This window comes from Liolophura sinensis, chromosome 13 (assembly GCF_032854445.1).
Source record: "Liolophura sinensis isolate JHLJ2023 chromosome 13, CUHK_Ljap_v2, whole genome shotgun sequence".
Taxonomy (NCBI): Eukaryota; Metazoa; Mollusca; class Polyplacophora; order Chitonida; family Chitonidae; genus Liolophura; species Liolophura sinensis.
The window spans coordinates 784782-805937 of NC_088307.1; the positions used below are offsets into that span (position 1 = coordinate 784782).

General features: G+C 41.4%; 1 protein-coding gene across 4 annotated transcripts in view; it reads right to left on the minus strand.

Annotated features, from left to right (window-relative positions):
* Positions 1–21156, minus strand: part of LOC135480265 (protein vav-like) — an 85023-nt gene that overhangs the window by 15892 nt on the left and 47975 nt on the right. For 2 of the 4 annotated variants that reach the window (XM_064760056.1, XM_064760057.1), the window contains exons 15-22: positions 18942–19040; positions 18363–18472; positions 13305–13406; positions 12267–12298; positions 11665–11718; positions 5694–5765; positions 4031–4155; positions 3173–3238 (exon numbers count right to left, since the gene is read on the minus strand). In XM_064760056.1, the coding sequence (XP_064616126.1) occupies positions 3173–3238; positions 4031–4155; positions 5694–5765; positions 11665–11718; positions 12267–12298; positions 13305–13406; positions 18363–18472; positions 18942–19040 (660 nt within the window). Of the gene's footprint in view, positions 1–2005; positions 2116–3172; positions 3239–4030; positions 4156–5693; positions 5766–11664; positions 11719–12266; positions 12299–13304; positions 13407–18362; positions 18473–18941; positions 19041–21156 lie in introns of all 4 variants that reach the window. The other 2 variants (XM_064760058.1, XM_064760059.1) reach the window with 2 other exon arrangements.

Genomic DNA, 21156 nt, shown 5'->3' on the forward strand with positions numbered 1-21156 from the left:
TGTGGACATAAAAATTGGGAGATAACTATGGTGGCAAAAACAGTGGTTTACCCATGGTCACGATAAGGCACTCTCAGCTGAGCTCATACAATGATCCCATGTATATACAAAAATTGGGAGATAACTATGGTGGCAAAAACAATGGTTTACTTATGGTCACGATATTTGGGGAACCTATCATCACTTATCTTTTGTAAATAAACGAGAACCAATCAAAGAAACAATGTTTTGAAGAAACTTCTTTTCGGCTAACATATATATATACATATATATATATATATATATGTGGGTGGGGGGTGGGGGGTGGGGGGTTGTGTGTGTACACACACTGTATAGTTGATTTAATCAGACAAAAACAGAATATGCTGGACTTACATGTAGGAAGCGGAATCTTCCGACATAAGGTGCTACCCGCTAATGTATGTAAGGGCCATTGCAGGTCACCTGGTGACTGCTGGGGTGTTTGGTAGGGGTGAGTGGAGGAAGTTGAGCCAAGTTTAACCACAAAGGCTGCTCTACATCTACATATAAGAGGAAAAGTCTATCCCATTATAAGTCTTATGATGTAACTAGCCTATTATATGAGGTGGCCTGTTTTCTAAAGCAACTGCAATTTTATGAGGTATAATAGCTATGCAGGAACACTGTTGATGATTTAGCAAAGTTTGGCCTCCCAGGCCTTGGTAACTGGAGGTTTTTGTTTGAACTAGACACCATCACATGTAAATCAGCACTAAAACACCCTTTGGAACCATAATAATTAGTTCCACCTCTGATACTACTGCCACCTCTAACTTCCGCAGGTGCTCAGTTCTATAGTAAAGCTGCAATGAGGAGGAGTAGAGGCAGAAATGCACATAAACTTTTGGTTATCACTATAATGTATGATCTGGATAGCATAGCGTATGAGCAATAATAATGGCACCTCAGGTACCACTGCCATCAGGTTAACTCTCCAGTGGTAAGTCAACAATGTGTCTGGCCTGTCCATTACATGTACAGCTAGCATAACATTGCCATATGTGGCACCTCAAGTAACATTGCCATCAGGTTAACTCTCCAGTGGTAAGTCAACAATGTGTCTGGCCTGTCCATTACATGTACAGCTAGCATAACATTGCCATATGTGGCACCTCAAGTAACATTGCCATCAGGTTAACTCTCCAGTGGTAAGTCAACAATGTGTCTGGCCTGTCCATTACATGTACAGCTAGCATAACATTGCCATATGTGGCACCTCAGCTAAAACCTGTAGGGGTTTCAATACACAAGAACAACACTAACTTCTGTTGGCAGATTTCACATGTTTTGTGCTGTGCTCTTTGCACTTGCCTGAAGCGTCTCATGTTTAACATCAGAGAGGAGGTCAACTAAAGTGTTCAACATGAATGGCACTGCTGTTCAGCTGTGTTTGTCCTGACTTTTGCTATAAGGCATGGCTCAACTTACCCCATAATCCTCTACAGGTATATCCTTACATAAAAACAAAAAACAGTAATTAATCAATACCATGACATTTTGCAGACATTACATGTAGTGTTAGTCTTGTGTCAATTTTCCCTCAGTATTTTTCATTTTGTGGTCTAACATACTTGTACTTGAAATTCCTTACTTCTGAAATTGCTAAAGGTTTATTAAAATGCGGAATGGTTGTGGTGGGCCCGGCAGGGATATGGGGGATATTTTTCTATCTTCCTGAAAAAGTGATGTTGTGATGAAAACATGTTTAGTTTAAGTGTAAAAAAAAATCCAATGCACACTTAAATGCCAGCTGGTGAATATGCAATGAATTCCTGAAAAGAAAAAGAGGCCAAGTCAATAGTCAAAGCCAAGTGTCATACATGTACAAGATAAAGAAACAAGAAAACTTTGCATCAAACAAATCAGCAATACAGCCAACAGAAAATGCTAACTACAACAGTGTTGCATGGCCTACACTGCTCCCTAGTGGCAAACACATGCAAAGGGAAATAACTCTCCTGAGCCATACATGACCTCTACCTACCACTTGTGTCCGAACAGGCAACTGGTGTCAGGCATGGCTGGCCTCGACAACCTTTCATGGTTGTTTTGGAAAGTCGCCCCATCGGTTTGTTCATAAGAATACCGCTGACTCTTAAAACGATTACAGAGTAAATTACACATTAACTTGGCTTGCTTCAACCAAGACTACAAGGACAAAACTGTACCGTTATGATGTGCTCATTTTCTTCACTTATGACCTAAACTTTGTAATCATTGTAATACTCAAGAATATTTCACTTATACGACTGCGGCCAGCATTATGGTGTAGAGGAATCCGAGCAGAGCCTGGGGGAATTGTAATCAAATACAAGGTGTATACAATACCGATGAAAATCAACAAAATGAGTAGCAGCTTTGGGTACTGCTGATTTCTATAAACCTTGAAGACAGCATCTAAAAAATTTCCCTCTGGCTGACTTGAAGGTAACCACTTCATGCAATTTCTCACCTCATTTAGTCCATCCCAACAACATCCAACAGACTTTTAATTTTAGGCTGTGCTCAAGAAATTTCTCACCTGAGCAATACCACTGCACTTTTCCTTGATATATGCTTCAAATATATTAGCTTAGTCAAAGAGAACTGGGTTTGAACTCTTTGACTTTAGATGTCAGCACAGTCTAATAAGTGGGAATAACATCTGGACACATACCTGGTGAGTACTGGGATTGCCTACATGTACTGTCGACACAGTAAGCAATATATATACAAGTCCACAACAACCCTCACTGTATTCTGCCAACTTACACTTTGCAAAATACTATCTACATGACAGATGTAATTACTTACCTGCAATCACCCCCCCCCCCTTCCCCCCTTTTTCCCTTGTGAAAGTCTGCACTTGCTTGCATAAAGCTTCCTCAGCCAATTACAGAGTAAGCACACTTATATACCCTGGCTACACAGGTAATGTAAACACATGTTGCCATGTCATTGAAGAGTGCTTTGGGCAACACATACTGCACACAGAGATGTAGATATATCTTGGAATGGGACAAGTAGGTAACAGCAGTATTGGGCAACACATACTACACCACAGACACTTTGTTGCCATTGTGTGGCGGTACTGATCAACACATTTTATTGCCATTTACTGTACGTAACAGATATACTGAACAACATATACCCGACATTTTGTCTTGCTTACCTTTGGTGTCTTGATTTCTGTGACAAAGTTAGCTGGGAACGCTCCTTGCTCTCCTTTCAGACGGCCCTGAAACAAGCCGCAAATCCCCAAAATTGATGCAATCTTACAGACTTTTTTGTCTTTGTCTCTAAGAAGAACAAAGCATGTTTTCAAAAGGTTTTCACTTTTTTTGACTGAAGCCCAAGTTTGGTATGCTTTTCCATGTACAAGTAGTTTGAAATTGCCTACAGCATTAATTACGCATTCCACTAATTCACAAGTACATGTGCAATGTTTCATTGTACACAGGCTGGTTTTCAAAGCTGACATACCTGTACAATGCTTCCTCACTGGAAACATATACACAAGATGAACACTAGACTCAGTCAAAAAGTTTTGGGTTTTAACCTCAAACATGAGCTTACAAAACTCCATACAATGTCATTACATCTATCCCATTTAACCTCTGCACCTGTAATAATGTACATGTACCTGTAGTAATTGTAAGTTACTGAATGAAAGCAGGCTGCAGATGTGGATAAGTTCTTTTTATAAATGTTGCACATCAAAAACCAATTAATAAACCTAGGGAGCAAAATTTTGATGACAAAGATGAAAATTTATTCACCTAAAAATCAAAGATAGTAAAACACATAATGTCTTTGGGAATTGGGCAAGAATTTGTACCAAGAGAAAAGACACAGTGTCAGTGAATGGCACTGTGCCATGGAATGTTACTTTGCTAATGTGGTGCACAAATGGCAACATGTGGCAACAAATGGCAACATGTGGCAACAAATGGCAACATGTGGCATGGCTGCCACAACGCTAAAGACAGGCAAAATGTGGGTGTACAATAAGAAGGGTTAAGTCACATACCTCCCACCATTCTTCTGATTCTTTTGACAAAACTTCGATTACGTCTGATTGGTTGAACTCCAGTGGTGTCCTACCACCAGGAGGCTTGGGAACTCCAATATAATTCTGCTTTGCGCGAGCCTTGACTGAGGACAGACAATGTTATAATGACATATCTGGGAAACATTTCAAATACAAATATGTCATTTGACTCAGCCAAAAAATAAACATTACAGTGTATTAGCAAATGACATGAAAGATATGCTGACACACAAAGTAGAGTTGGTGTTTTAAGAGGGAAGTAAGACAAAATACTGATAAATCTTCCCTTATATCAGGCATGCGCATGTAATAACACTTACTCCGTAATGTTCAGTATGCATAATAATCAAGCTGAACTAACCATTAGAGACTGTAAAGAAATTTGGACATGAAGGCAAAATACATTATTATTCAGAGTGTATATAACACCAACATACATGCAGGTGTGCAGTGCAGGACAAAAACTACACATGTGCCATCATAACACACATGTAATGACATCACACATGTACTTGCACCATCACAACACACATGCAATGACATCACACATGCACCATCATAACACACATGCACCATCATAACACATGTAATGACATCACACATGCACCATCATGACACATATGTAATGACATCACACATGCACCATCATAACACAGATGTATTGACATCACTCATGCACCATCATAACACATATGTAATGACATACATTGTAGTACCCAGGACTACATGAATATGCAGTTATAAAGAGGCATGCAAACAGGTTAAACATGCATGTAGACAGACTAAAGGCAAGCAAGACGGAGAAACAGAATAAAATTTGCTTCAGAATTTGTTACCAGTAGCAGAAGAAAACACTGTCAGAGGAAACACGTAGTACCATTTGCACACATAGAACAATGTATAGTTATTGATACATCTGAACTGCATTTTATGTCATTCTTGAACAGGCATGGCATGAGTTTGGACTCAGCAAAATAATCTACCTGGATGAGCCTTGTGTCTTCTACTTCCTGATACACCTATCAATTTGTACTTGCTTAAAGTCTTTCTGTTTTGAACGATCATGCTCATTAATCACTGAAATATGGTCTCCTCGATTTACCTCAGGTAGGGTCTTATTCTAATGGTCATGTATTTCAAAACAATGCTTATTGCCAGTGACATATTATAAATAGGAAATTATTAGATGCCACAGGAATGTGATCATGATCATGCAGTATTGTCATCACATTTCACAGGACTGTATACATGAAGCGACTTTGAGGCCCACGAAGGAATAGAAATTCAAGCACAATAAGGGGAGATAACCCAACAAGAGGCTTTAATACCAAACTGGCTTTTATTATAACACGTCACCTTTCAAGGCTCAACACGCATATTCTTTACATGTATGCACTCTTGCAATAACTCATGCCCAAGCAGTAGTCATGTGAATACACACGTGCAATATCATCCCTGTACAACTCATGCCCAGGCAGTAGTCATGTACATGTACACGTGCAATATCATCCCTGTACAACTCATGCCCAGGCAGTAGTCATGTACATGTACACGTGCAATATCATCCCTGTACAACTCATGCCCAGGCAGTAGTCATGATGATGTACACGTATGAAAGAACAGTTGTAAACACTTAACTCACACATATAGGGCTCTGTGTTCCGAGGGACATTCACTGTGGAGACTTCTAGTGGCCTCGGGGGTACTGGTGGACCTGACAAAACCAGGAATGCATGGAGAGATTCGTTGACTGACACTATTACACCTATCAGCTGCTTCACTGATCTCACTGAGGCCAGTCTTACAAAGCTGTGACATCAAGTGCAATTTACATGTACAATGTATCTCAGCACAAAATGATGCCACGGATGGCGCAACTGCTTTGCAGGATGAACCTCCTGGGTTCACCTTTAAAAGTCAAGATCTCCTTTGCATTCATAAGAAAGCAGCCAAGTTTCTAGGAAAGGAAACACTAGTGGTTAGGGTTAATCAGTGCCCTTTGTCAGACCTGTACCTGACAACCATCCTTAATGCCAGATAACATCACTCAAGGCTGAATTTGGCCTCGCTACAAAAAGGTCCAATCATCTGTATAAGTGAGGTGACTCACAATATTCATGTCAATATTGTCCAATCAGCTGTGTCAGTGAGGTGACCTTTGTGTGTGTCACAATTTTCATGTCAACACTGCCCAATCAGCTGTGTCAGTGAGGTGGCCTTTGTGTGTGTCACAATATTCATGTCAACACTGCCCAATCAGCTGTGTTAGTGAGATGACCTTTGTGTGTGTGTCACAATATTCATGTCAACATTGCCCAATCAGCTGTGTCAGTGAGATGACCTTTGTGTGTGTGTCACAATATTCATGTCAACACTGCCCAATCAGCTGTGTGAGTGAGATGACCTTTGTGTGTGTCACAATATTCATGTCAACACTGCCCAATCAGCTGTGTTAGTGAGATGACCTTTGTGTGTGTGTCACAATTTTCATGTCAACACTGCCCAATCAGCTGTGTCAGTGAGGTGGCCTTTGTGTGTGTCACAATATTCATGTCAACACTGCCCAATCAGCTGTGTCAGTGAGATGACCTTTGTGTGTGTGTCACAATATTCATGTCAACATTGCCCAATCAGCTGTGTCAGTGAGATGACCTTTGTGTGTGTGTCACAATATTCATGTCAACACTGCCCAATCAGCTGTGTCAGTGAGATGACCTTTGTGTGTGTCACAATATTCATGTCAACACTGCCCAATCAGCTGTGTTAGTGAGATGACCCTTGTGTGTGTGTCACAATTATCATGTCAACACTGCCCAATCAGCTGTGTCAGTGAGATGACCTTTGTGTGTGTCACAATATTCATGTCAACACTGCCCAATCAGATGTGTCAGTGAGATGACCTGTGTGTGTGTGTCACAATATTCATGTCAACACTGCCCAATCAGCTGTGTCAATGAGGTGGCCTTTGTGTGTGTGTCTCAATTTTCATGTCAACACTGCCCAATCAGATGTGTCAGTGAGATGACCTTTGTGTGTGTCACAATATTCATGTCAACATTGCCCAATCAGCTGTGTCAGTGAGATGACCTTTGTGTGTGTCACAATATTCATGTCAACACTGCCCAATCAGCTGTGTTAGTGAGATGACCTTTGTGTGTGTGTCACAATTTTCATGTCAACACTGCCCAATCAGCTGTGTCAGTGAGATGACCTTTGTGTGTGTCACAATATTCATGTCAACACTGCCCAATCAGATGTGTCAGTGAGATGACCTGTGTGTGTGTGTCACAATATTCATGTCAACACTGCCCAATCAGCTGTGTCAGTGAGATGACCTTTGTGTGTGTCACAATATTCATGTTAACATTGCCCAATCAGCTGTGTCAGTGAGATGACCTTTGTGTGTGTCACAATATTCATGTCAACATTGCCCAATCAGCTGTGTCAGTGAGATGATCTTTGTGTGTGTGTCACAATTTTCATGTCAACACTGCCCAATCAGCTGTGTCAGTGAAATGACCTTTGTGTCTGTCACAATATTCATGTCAACACTGCCCAATCAGATGTGTCAGTGAGATGACCTGTGTGTGTGTGTCACAATATTCATGTCAACACTGCCCAATCAGCTGTGTCAGTGAGATGACCTTTGTGTGTGTCACAATTTTCATGTCAACACTGCCCAATCAGCTGTGTCAGTGAGATGACCTTTGTGTGTGTCATAATTTTCATGTCAACACTGCCCAATCAGCTGTGTCAGTGAGATGACCTTTGTGTGTGTCACAATATTCATGTCAACACTGCCCAATCAGCTGTGTCAGTGAGGTGGCCTTTGTGTGTGTCACAATTTTCATGTCAACACTGCCCAATGAGCTGTGTCAGTGAGGTGACGTTTGTGTGTGTGTGCGCGTGCATGTGTGTGTGTGCATGCGTGCGTGGCAACATTCATGTCAACATTGCCCAATCAGCTGTGTCAGTGAGGTGACCTTTGTGTGTGTGTCACAATTTTCATGTTAACAATGCCCAATCAGCTGTGTCAGTGAGATGACCTCGTGTGTGCGTGTGTGTGTGTGTGTCTGCATGCGTGCGTGTGTGTGTCTGCATGCGTGCGTGTTTGTCTGCATGCGTGCGTGTCTGACAACATTCATGTCAACATTGCCCAATCAGCTGTGTCAGTGAAGTGACCTTTGTGAGTGTCACAATATTTATGTCAACACTGCCCAATCACCTGTGTCAGTGAGATGACCTTTGTGTGTGTGTCACAATATTCATGTCAACATTGCCCAATCAGCTGTGTCAGTGAGATGACCTTTGTGTGTGTCACAATATTCATGTCAACACTGCCCAATCAGCTGTGTCAATGAGGTGGCCTTTGTGTGTGTGTCACAATTTTCATGTCAACACTGCCCAATCAGATGTGTCAGTGAAGTGACCTTTGTGTGTGTCACAATATTCATGTCAACACTGCCCAATCACCTGTGTCAGTGAGGTGGCCTTTGTGTGTGTGTCTCAATTTTCATGTCAACACTGCCCAATCAGATGTGTCAGTGAGATGACCTTTGTGTGTGTCACAATATTCATGTCAACACTGCCCAATCAGCTGTGTCAGTGAGATGACCTTTGTGTGTGTGTCACAATTTTCATGTCAACACTGCCCAATCAGCTGTGTCAGTGAGGTGACCTTTGTGTGTGTGTCACAATATTCATGTCAACACTGTCCAATCAACCGTGTCAGTGAGGTGGCCTTTGTGTGTGTCAAAATTTTCATGTCAACACTGCTCAATCAGCAGTGACGTGGCATTTGTGTGTGTGTGTGTGTGTGTGTGTGTGTGTGTGTGTGTGTGTGTGTGTGCGTGCGTGTGTGACAACATTCATGTCAACACTGTCCCGTTTCCTTCACCAAGTCACACTTCTGAAGTGTGTATTATGTCTCATTTGTTGAGTACAACATTCATGTCAACACTGTCCCGTTTCCTTCACCCAGTCACACTTCTGAAGTGTGTATTATGTCTCATTTGTTGAGTACAACATTCATGTCAACACTGTCCCGTTTCCTTCACCCAGTCACACTTCTGAAGTGTGTATTATGTCTCATTTGTTGAGTACAACATTCATGTCAAAACTGTCCCGTTTCCTTCACCAAGTCACACTTCTGAAGTGTGTATTATGTCTCATTTGTTGAGTACAACATTCATGTCAATACTGTCCAGTTTCCTTCACCAAGTCACACTTCTGAAGTGTGTATTGTCTCATTTGTTGAGTACAACATTCATGTCAACACTGTCCCGTTTCCTTCACCAAGTAACACTTCTGAAGTGTGTATTATGTCTCATTTGTTGAGTACAACATTCATGTCAACACTGTCCCGTTTCCTTCACCAAGTCACACTTCTGAAGTGTGTATTATGTCTCATTTGTTGAATGTCACGTTTCTGAGCAAAGGGAGTCACATGTTAGAGTCAAAAGAAAGGCCCCAATACGCCCTAAAACAAGACTGACCCCAAATCAATGATTTATATAACTGACATCTTTTCACTCATTGGTCAAGAGATACACCTATAACTGGAGTAATGCAACACTAGTCTTCTTGTCTCTATAGGCTCCTAGTGCTACATGAACCACAGATGTGGAAAACTTTCTACAGATAATGTGTACACAACAGATAGTGAAGACCAAAAATTAGATAAACTTCCACACTCCATTAATCTTGGTAAGTAGCAAATGAGAGAATACACTTCTCTACATACATGTAGATGTTTACATCAGAAATTGTAGCCCTACATGTACTTGAAAGGCTTATATAAATTTGTGTTTACAGGAGAACAGATCAAGTCCATAAAACAGGAAAGGCTTATATAAATTTGTGTTTACAGGAGAACAGATCAAGTCCATAAAACAGAAAAATGACAAAGCTCAGAAAATCAGCACAGGAAGTTTATCACAACCTGTCTTGTTCCCACATCATGTATATTGGATTGAGCCTAAATATTGTAGCCCTACATGAGAGTCTTCTTGATCACAAGAAATAGGTAATTAGGTAATGTCCATACATCTTGCAAACATTTTCACAGAGAGCCTGTGGAGAAGAAATTCTACATATATGCAGGGCTGTCATCCATGATCACTCCAACACGAGCACAAAAAATATGAAAAAACATGACTTTGTATCACTGTATATTAAAGCTAAAAAAACCTTCAATCCATGTATGAGTGCTCATTATACAGGAGCTAAAAAAACACTTCAACCTTCAATCCACATACGAGTGCCCATTATACAGGAGCTAAAAACACCTTAACTTTCAATCCACATATGAGTGCCCATTATACAGGAGCTAAAAAACACCTTAACCTTCAATCCACGTATAAGTGCCCATTACACAGGAGCTAAAAAACACCTTAACCTTCAATCCACATGAGTGCCCATTATACAGGAGCTAAAAAACACCTAAACCTTCAATCCATGTATGAGTGTCCATTATACAGGAGCTAAAAAAAACACCTTAACCTTCAATCCACGTATGAGTGCCCATTATACAGGAGCTAAAAAACACCTTAACCTTCAATCCATGTACGAGTGTCCATTATACAGGGGCTAAAAAACACCTGATGTGAGCCCAATATACAGCAGCTACCTAGAAAGCTTAACCTTCCATCCAGGTGCGCACATTCAACCACCATACCTTTGACTAGGGATTTAAAAAAGCTTAACCTTCAATTCATGTACACTGTATGAAAGCCCAATGTGGACAGCTCTGTGTGACATCCAACCACACACATCTATCACAGCCTGGATGTGGACACCTTGTCATGTATATATCAACACCTAGACAGCACAGCCAGTATGCAGACACCATGGCACTGACACCTAGACACCACAGCCAGTATGTAGACACCATGGCACTGATGCCTAAACACCACAGCCAGTATGTAGACACCATGGCACTGACGCCTAAACACCACAGCCAGTATGCAGACACCATGGCACTGACACCTAGACACCACAGCCAGTATGCAGACACCATGGCACTGACACCTAGACACCACAGCCAGTGTGCAGACACCACAGCCAGTGTGCAGACACCATTGCACTAACACCTGGACACCACGGCCAGTATGTAGACACCATGGCATTGACACCCATACACCACAGTCTATATGCTAACACCATCATTTGAACCTCAGACACCATTCAGTTCTCTAAGTTGTCTATGAATGCTGTATTTGAAGGTTTGCAATTGCTACAATAGTACTAAGAAAATACACCTGCTAGGTCTACAGAAGCATTAGCTTAGTAGCCAATGTAATATTTCTGAAGTTTCCAACCCAACATGAAAATGATTAAAAGACAGGATTAAAAGATTGTCCAGGAAAGTAGCCCTTCTCAAAATGTTAATATCTACACAGGCAAGTCAAAATAAGCACCAAAATTTGAGAATGGAGTGTGTATTAAAAGCAATACATCATACAAAATTAGAAGGCTCCCAATCATGAACATTTCATAATTACAAGTACCTAACCTAGCCATCTAAAGCTTGTGAAAATAACTTATCATGTTTCAAACCATCTTTAAACTGGAGTTTTTCATGATTCAGCATCTAAACTAAATTTACTACTTACCAAATCCTGGTTTGGCTTTACTGATGCATTCCTTGTGCACGGCCAGGTCACGTTCTGTCAAAAACAAATAACGTGCACCTCACGGAATTGTGATCAAACATCAACATGGTGCTTCCTTAGTTTTAATTAAGCTATCTTGAAAACTTTCCATTTCATACATTTACCAGACTTTGCTTGTATGTCCATGTAAATCAGCAACATAACAATACATGTTACAGCTAGCTACACATACATGTTGGCTAGGATTATACAGAGAGGCAGCCACCTTGGAGCCATGTTCCTGCATAAGCCTAGGCTTACAGTCCTTTTCTCCTACTGACAATTTACTATGCAGACATGTCACTGACATGAGCCAGGGATTTATTCTCATCTCTGCTGTGTATCTGTAATGCTGGCCACATCCATGTAAATTAATAAAAATATTATTTTTGGGGCTAAATCCTTCCAAAATTAAAAGAACCTTCTAAAATCAACAGAACTGTCAGAATAAGGAAAAAGCAAATTATTTATGGACAAAATTTCAGGTCATTTAAGGTGATCATGATAATAACATGGATGTGTCGCCCAAAAGTGAAAGTGAAACTAGTGTGATGGAAGCTTACCTTGACAGTAATAACCCTGATAGAAGACACCCCTGAAATGAGAACAACAAGTGTATCAGGTTAATACCACACACAAATACAAACAGACTCCTTCATTTGGATGGGGTTCAACATCTTCATGTTCCCTTGCAATTTTTTACTGGCCCCAATGGTTCAGCTGGTTGAGCGTCTGCTTCAGGTGCGAGAGATCCAGGGTCAATCCTGTGTCAAGGACACTTAAGACTTTAAAAAAGAGAAAGTTATACCTTCCATGCTTGAAGTTCAGTATTAAGGAAAAGTGCAACGAATCGTTGATCTGTACCAGTATAATGGCTTGGGCGGGGCGGCTTACTAGCCTTCGTTTAGTCGTGAAGCAGCACTAGATAAAAGAGCGGTTGAAATCCACCCTCCAACAAGGAGGTACATTACACATACAGGCACTCCTAGGACTGTCGTCATATGACTGAAAACTTGTTCAGCACGACATCAAACCCCAAGCACTCACTCACTCCTTGCAATTTGACACCATTACACCATTATAAATACACCAAAGTTGCCAGCTGGAGGAAACAGCCATGCCTTTACTGAAACTATCTGCCTAGTGCATCTTCGTGTACCTGACAACCCCTGGACAAAGAGCTGCCAACAAATCAGCAAGAACTCGACTGAATCTCCAGACTTCATTAAGGCAATGGAATGATCTAGAAAGGACACCCAAATGATGACATGTTTTAAGTGAATTTTGAGTTGTAAAACCAAATATAATTGGTTTAGGTAAATGTATGTAAGCTTGTTTCCACAGCTGAAATGACAGCCTTCAGATTCCAGTGTAAACATGGTGTCTGCTAGAAAAGCAAGATGAGAGGCTCATACATGTAGTACAGATTTTGAGAAACCCTTGTTTTCAGGAAAAACGGTTTGTTCATCATTGATCTTTGAAATCCAAATGTGTATACACTGTTTTGTGTTTCACTGAATGTGTGCTCTGTGAACTCACCTCAGAAGTTTGCGACGTACGTCACACTTCTAATTGCCTGAATGTGTGCTCTGTGAACTCACCTCAGAAGTTTGCCGCACACATCACACTCTTTTGGTCGGCTGAATGTATGCATAGTGAACTCCATTCCCACCTTTTTCGAGTCCACAGGTTGACCATTATTTCTGGAAAACATTTTTAAAGGAAAGCTGATACCAAAACAAATACTTTCAAATATGACAATCAAAACCTAAATCGTTATTGTACGATCACACTGCCAAACACACTAATCTAGCACTATCATACGATCAGAAGGCCATACACACTGATCTAGCACTATTATACGACCACAAGGCCAAACACACTAATCTAGCACTATCATACGATCACAAGGCCACATACTCTGATCTAGCACTATCATACGATTACAAGGCCATAAACACTGATCTAGCACTATCATACGATTACGAGGCCATAAACACTGATCTAGCACTATCATAAGATCACAAGGCCATACACACTGATCTAGCACTACTATACAATCACAAGGCCATAAACACTGATCTAGCACTATCATACGATCACAAGGCCACATACTCTGATCTAGCACTATTATACGATCACAAGGCCATAAACACTGATCTAGCACTATCATAAGATCACAAGGTCATACACACTGATCCAGCACTATCATACGATCAGAAGGCCATACACACTGATCTAACACTACTATACGATCACAAGGCCATAAACACTGATCTAGCACTATCATACGATTACAAGGCTACATACACTGATCTAACACTACTATACAATCACAAAGCCATACACACTGATCTAGCAGTCTCATACGATTACAAGGCCATAAACACTGATCTAGCACTAACATACAATCAGAAAGCCATACACACTGATCTAGCACTAACATACGATCACAAGGCCATAAACACTGATCTAGCACTAACATACGATCAGAAGGCCATAAACACTGATCTAGCACTAACATACGATCAGAAGGCCATACAAACCGATCTAACACTACTATACGATCACAAGGCCATAAACACTGATCTAGCACTAACATACGATCAGAAAGCCATACACACTGATCTAACACTACTATACGATCACAAGGCCATACACACTGATCTAGCACTGTCATACGATCACAAGGCCACATACACTGATCTAGCACTATCATACGATTACAAGGCCATAAACACTGATCTAGCAGTATTATACGATCACAAGGCCACATACACTGATCTAACACTATTATACGATCACAAGGCCATACACACTGATCCAGCACTATCATAAGATCACAAGGCCACATACTCTGATTTAGCACTATCGTACGATCACAAGGCCACATACACTGATCTAGCACTACTATACGATCACAAGGCCACATACTCTGATCTAGCACTACCACACGATCACAAGGGCATACACACCAAACTTGTACCGATAACCAACCTTCTTACAAACATAACACTTAGTGCTCTTTGCTGTCTTTATCTTTGTAAAGGGTTTATTTAGTGTTACCCAGCCATTCACCAGTTTGTGCCTTAAACGAAATTTTCCAAAACAGGCAGCATATGCAGTGTGATGTGAAAAAAGAAACTGTTATCGTCTCTCAAGTGACATTCACCTCGTGCTTTACTACACAATGTACGTGTAGAGTACTAAATCAAGCTGACACTTTTCATATCTAATCACACAGCATGCACAACCTTGTCGAATCAACACATGGTTAAAGAAAATACAGACATTAACAAAACAAACTACACATATGCAGATTTCACACAGCTTATGTGGCCTTTAATTAAATAACTTGTCAAGAACTTTCAAGTGCCCCATCCAATCAAACTTCAGTAATCTTTTGTTTTGTCTAACATTCCTGCTAGAAAGTGCATGTACTTTTCGGCTTTCAGAGCCACATATTCCTGCTGGGTGCAAGCGCACTACATGTCTCCTTTGTTATGAACTATCCGTGAGCTGGTCATCACTAACACCCTTTCATGTCAGAGGTGGCATCATTTCACCCTGAGGACAAAACCATTTTATCAGGTGTGGGTGCTGAGGGCTTCATGGTAAATATTTTGTACAGTGACTTCCTAATCCACTGTATTTGCGGATTCCCCTGGATATGTATAATAGCAAACACCAGAAGGGGACTGTACTGCAGTACTGCTACAAGTAACCAACTCCATACACTCCGGGATATCCACCACCCCTACAGCCACTGTGGCCTATCTGAGGACTCCCCTGGATATGCATAATAGCAAACACCAGAAGGGGACTGTACTGCAATACTGCTACACGTAACCAACTCCATACACTCCGGGATATCCACTGCCTCTACAGCCACTCTGGCCTATCTGAGGACTCCCCTGGACATGTATAAAGGCACAGACGTATGTATTAGCAGGAGGACTGTACTGCAGTACTGCTACACGTAACCAACTCCATACACTCCGGGATATCCACTGCCTCTACAGCCACTCTGGCCTATCTGAGGACTCCCCTGGACATGTATAAAGGCACTGACGTATGTATTAGCAGGGGGACTGTACTGCAATACTGCTACACGTAACCAACTCCATACACTCCGGGATATTAACTGCCTCTACAGCCACTCTGGCCTATCTGAGGACTCCCCTGGACATGTATAATAGCAAACACCAGAAGGGGACTGTACTGCAATACTGCTACACGTAACCAACTCCATACACTCCAGGATATCCACTGCCTCTACAGCCACTCTGGCCTATCTGAGGACTCCCCTGGACATGTATAAAGGCACAGACATATGTATTAGCAGGGGGACTGTACTGCAGTACTGCTACACGTAACCAACTCCATACACTCCGGGATATCCACTGCCTCTACAGCCACTCTGGCCTATCTGAGGACTCCCCTGGACATGTATAAAGGCACAGACGTATGTATTAGCAGGGGGACTGTACTGCAGTACTGCTACACGTAACCAACTCCATACATTCCGGGATATCCACCATCCCTACAGCCACTGTGGCCTATCTGAGGACTCCCCTGGACATGTATAAAGGCACAGACATATGTATTAGCAGGGGGACTGTACTGCAATACTGCTACACGTAACCAACTCCATACACTCCGGGATATCCACTGCCTCTACAGCCACTCTGGCCTATCTGAGGACTCCCCTGGACATGTATAAAGGCACAGACGTATGTATTAGCAGGAGGACTGTACTGCAGTACTGCTACACGTAACCAACTCCATACACTCCGGGATATCCACTGCCTCTACAGCCACTCTGGCCTATCTGAGGACTCCCCTGGACATGTGTAAAGGCACAGACGTATGTATTAGCAGGGGGACTGTACTGCAATACTGCTACACGTAACCAACTCCATACACTCCGGGATATCCACTGCCTCTACAGCCACTCTGGCCTATCTGAGGACTCCCCTGGACATGTATAATAGCAAACACCAGAAGGGGACTGTACTGCAATACTGCTACACGTAACCAACTCCATACACTCCAGGATATCCACTGCCTCTACAGCCACTCTGGCCTATCTGAGGACTCCCCTGGACATGTATAAAGGCACAGACATATGTATTAGCAGGGGGACTGTACTGCAGTACTGCTACACGTAACCAACTCCATACACTCCGGGATATCCACTGCCTCTACAGCCACTCTGGCCTATCTGAGGACTCCCCTGGACATGTATAAAGGCACAGACGTATGTATTAGCAGGGGGATTGTACTGCAGTACCGCTACACGTAACCAACTCCATACACTCCGGGATATCCACTGCCTCTACAGCCACTCTGGCCTATCTGAGGACTCCCCTGGACATGTATAATGGCACTGACGTATGTATTAGCAGGGGGACTATACTGCAGTACTAATACACATATCCAACTCCATACACTTGAGGATTTCAACTGCCTCTACAGCCACTGTGGCCTATCTGAGGACTCCCCTGGACATGTATAAAGGCACAGACATATGTATTAGCAGGGGGACTGTACTGCAGTACTGCTACACGTAACCAACTCCATACACTCCGGGATATCCACTGCCTCTACAGCCACTCTGGCCTATCTGAGGACTCCCCTGGACATGTATAAAGGCACAGACGTATGTATTAGCAGGGGGATTGTACTGCAGTACCGCTACACGTAACCAACTCCATACACTCCGGGATATCCACTGCCTCTACAGCCACTCTGGCCTATCTGAGGACTCCCCTGGACATGTATAAAGGCACAGACGTATGTATTAGCAGGGGGACTATACTGCAGTACTAATACACATATCCAACTCCATACACTTGAGGATTTCAACTGCCTCTACAGCCACTGTGGCCTATCTGAGGACTCCCCTGGACATGTATAATGGCACTGACGTATGTATTAGCAGGGGGACTGTACTGCAGTACTGCTACACGTAACCAACTCCATACACTCCGGGATATCCACTGCCTCTACAGCCACTCTGGCCTATCTGAGGACTCCCCTGGACATGTATAATGGCACTGACGTATGTATTAGCAGGGGGACTGTACTGTAGTACTAGTACATGTATCCAACTCCATACACTCTGGGATATCCACTGCCTCTACAGCCACTCTGGCCTATCTGAGGACTCCCCTGGACATGTATAATGGCACTGACGTATGTATTAGCAGGGGGACTGTACTGCAGTACTGCTACACGTAACCAACTCCATACACTCCGGGATATCCACCACCCCTACAGCCACTCTGGCCTATCTGAGGACTCCCCTGGACATGTATAATGGCACAGACGTATGTATTAGCAGGGGGACTGTACTGCAGTACTAGTACATGTATCCAACTTCATACACGCGTGAATTTCCACTGCCTCTACAGCCATTTTAAGGAAGTAAACAGGTCTGGATTTAAGGATTTCGATTCACGTTGACACGTTGCTCAAACCATCTGGGTTTGACTTTGAACTCAGCATGTTTTCTTGGATTCTCGTTAAATACAAGACTTTTCAAGAACTAAAAATGTAAAAAAATACAATACAGGGCCTTGAACTTTCCAAATTGTATTTAAAAACTTTCAAGAACCTGTGTGAACCCTGCGTATATGACTGATGAGAACACTTACAAGGCTAGATTGATGGCCTCTATCCATTTTTTCCGCACTTCGTCCGTCTTGGCAAAAAATGTGTATGCCATTTGTCGGTTTTTCTTCACAATCATGAAGGAGTAAACATACTGGAAAAGTAATGGGAAAATGGTTTATTGAATAATTCTCTATAAATACATTTTTACTGTCCTCTGTTTTACTTCAATTATCGAGGCCTGTTTCACAGATGGAAGAGACTACAGTAACGATCTCTTTTTGTGCAAAAGGCATAGCTTATACACCACCACTCAATGCATACCTGATGAAGCCAAGTCACAGTTCTGCAGTTAAATATGGAGAAGGACGTTGTTTATCTTTTTGTTATTTAACATCACTCTGAAGGAATGTTCACTTATCTGATGGCTTTTCTTGGTGAATGAGAATAAATGACCTTTGGCAAAACACTGATGAACTTCACCTCGGATGCCCATGTGCCACATGAACTGGGACGGCGAATGGGTTTGCAAACTTTTTGTCCCAGGCCGGGTTTGAACCTGTATCTTGCATGTCACAAGCCATGAGAGGTTGTATATTATTGACATATTAATATACCCTTACTTTATCATTTCTTCTTGGAGGTTGATCCCTAGTGGGGGCTGACTCCTCCACCATGTATTCTCCCAGCACCAGGGCATCTTTGTAGCTGTAAGTCTCACCCTGCAAATAGGTAAATAACAAATGATCCCTAATGGTTGACCTTATATTGACAGACCTTACAGATTTACACTTACACTGTTAAGTGCTTGAAAATGAGTTTTCATGCACACATAACAAAAATGGCCAGATGGGTGTATACACAAAACAGCCAGTGAATAATGCAATCATCATCATTAACATATTATTGTATACACATATAGATATATGAATACGTAAATATCTACGTGTATGTAGTGTGACCATGCATGACCTAAATGAACTAAGCTGGCATGCTTTATTCAAGTTGATCTGAAGCTTGTGGTTCTGGATATAAACAAAAAGGCAATGATGACTTTCAGATGAAGACAGCCTTATGGTAACTGGAGTCCAATTTTAGTCCTAGAAATACAATGTACCTGTATCAGGATGTGCAGGTGTTAGACTGGCTGATCACAATTAAATGAGTGAGATGCTACAAACGTCACAATGATACATGTATGTAACATTAAACAATGAAACCTATCTCCAATAAAAGAAAATGGAACACAGAAGCTTGGCAAGCAAAGCATGCTGGGGAATGGAGAACAAAATAACCAATGAAAACATGCAAAAATGTCAGTAACATTAACTGTCGCAGTCATATGAAAAAATTAAGAAAGGAAACAAAGCAAACAAAGTTCACGATACACTAGTGACGTGAATTTAGAGATAACACACAGTACTTCAGTTTTTAACCATGATTCAATGCAATGGTAGACAACGAGACGGAATATCCAATCCCAAATAATGCAGGATCTGTGGTGAATAAGATGTTGGGAAAAACAAAAAGGATGAGTGCAAAGACAAAAAAAAAAAATACAACAAAAAAACAAAAATGAACAGGACAACGTTCTCACCATAACCCAAAACATAACCAACAATTCAATAACAAATGCAAAAATTTACATCCATGGGTCTGTGGCTTTATAGAAAACAAAATATACTAAGAAAATAGAAATAAGGTATTCTGACAAGCAAAAGAACAAAAAAAGGGGGAAATTCCTGTGAAAGAATAAATGTTTTCTTACCCAAAGAAATTTGTCCACAATCTAGAAGTCAAGAAGCAATAAGTGAGAAGGGAAGAAGCCAGGAGGCAAGAAACATCATGTCATAGTACACGAAGTATGTATATATATATATTTCATCAATTATAGCTACAGCTTATATTATTTTTAAAATCTTCTCATTAATATCATGCCTGTAAAAACACACGAATTAATCCCTCTACCAATGTCCTTATTTACCAGAATCTGAAGATGTAGAATTAAGTAGACCCATCTCCTTGGATGCAAAACAACACAAGGATATGAAGAATAAAAAAAAAGAAATGATAATAAATCAATAAAACTGACTAACACTTCACAAGACTGCCGTCAATTATTGTCTCACATGAGAAATCAGTAGTTCTGATCTTGTGATTACCACTCCACAAGGCTGCTGTAAATTACTGCCTCACATGAGAAATCAGTAGTTCTGATCTTGTGATTACCACTCCACAAGGCTGCTGTAAATTACTGCCTCACATGAGAAATCAGTAGTTCTGATCTTGTGATTACCACTCCACAAGGCTGCTGTAAATTACTGCCTCACATGAGAAATCAGTAGTTCTGATCTTGTGATTACCACTCCACAAGGCTGCTGTAAATTACTGCCTCACATGAGAAATCAGTAGTTCTGATCTTGTCACATGTCAACACATGGAATGTCACAGTTACTGACATTACGAAGGGATTTCTACAACATTACATACCCTAACTGTTCAAGTTTTTCAAATTCTGAGAGAACTATGGGGCGAAGAGAAATAATTTACATGGCTCGATGAAGCTTTCATTTTTAATGACACAAACTAATCATTGTTGAAAACGTTGAAGATTTACAATAAAGTAAATGCAGAAACTTCCGGACTTTAAACACTTTTCTAATTACCATTTCAGGCAATCTACCAGTCTGGACAATATGCCAGCCATGACTAGGGATATTGTGGCAAAACAATGATGCAGATGAATCTGCCTAAATTTTCAATGCATTGTGGGAATTTAAAAGCCGTTAACGGTAAAACGCTGCCAACACAGGACCAGTATCTGACATATTCTGCTAG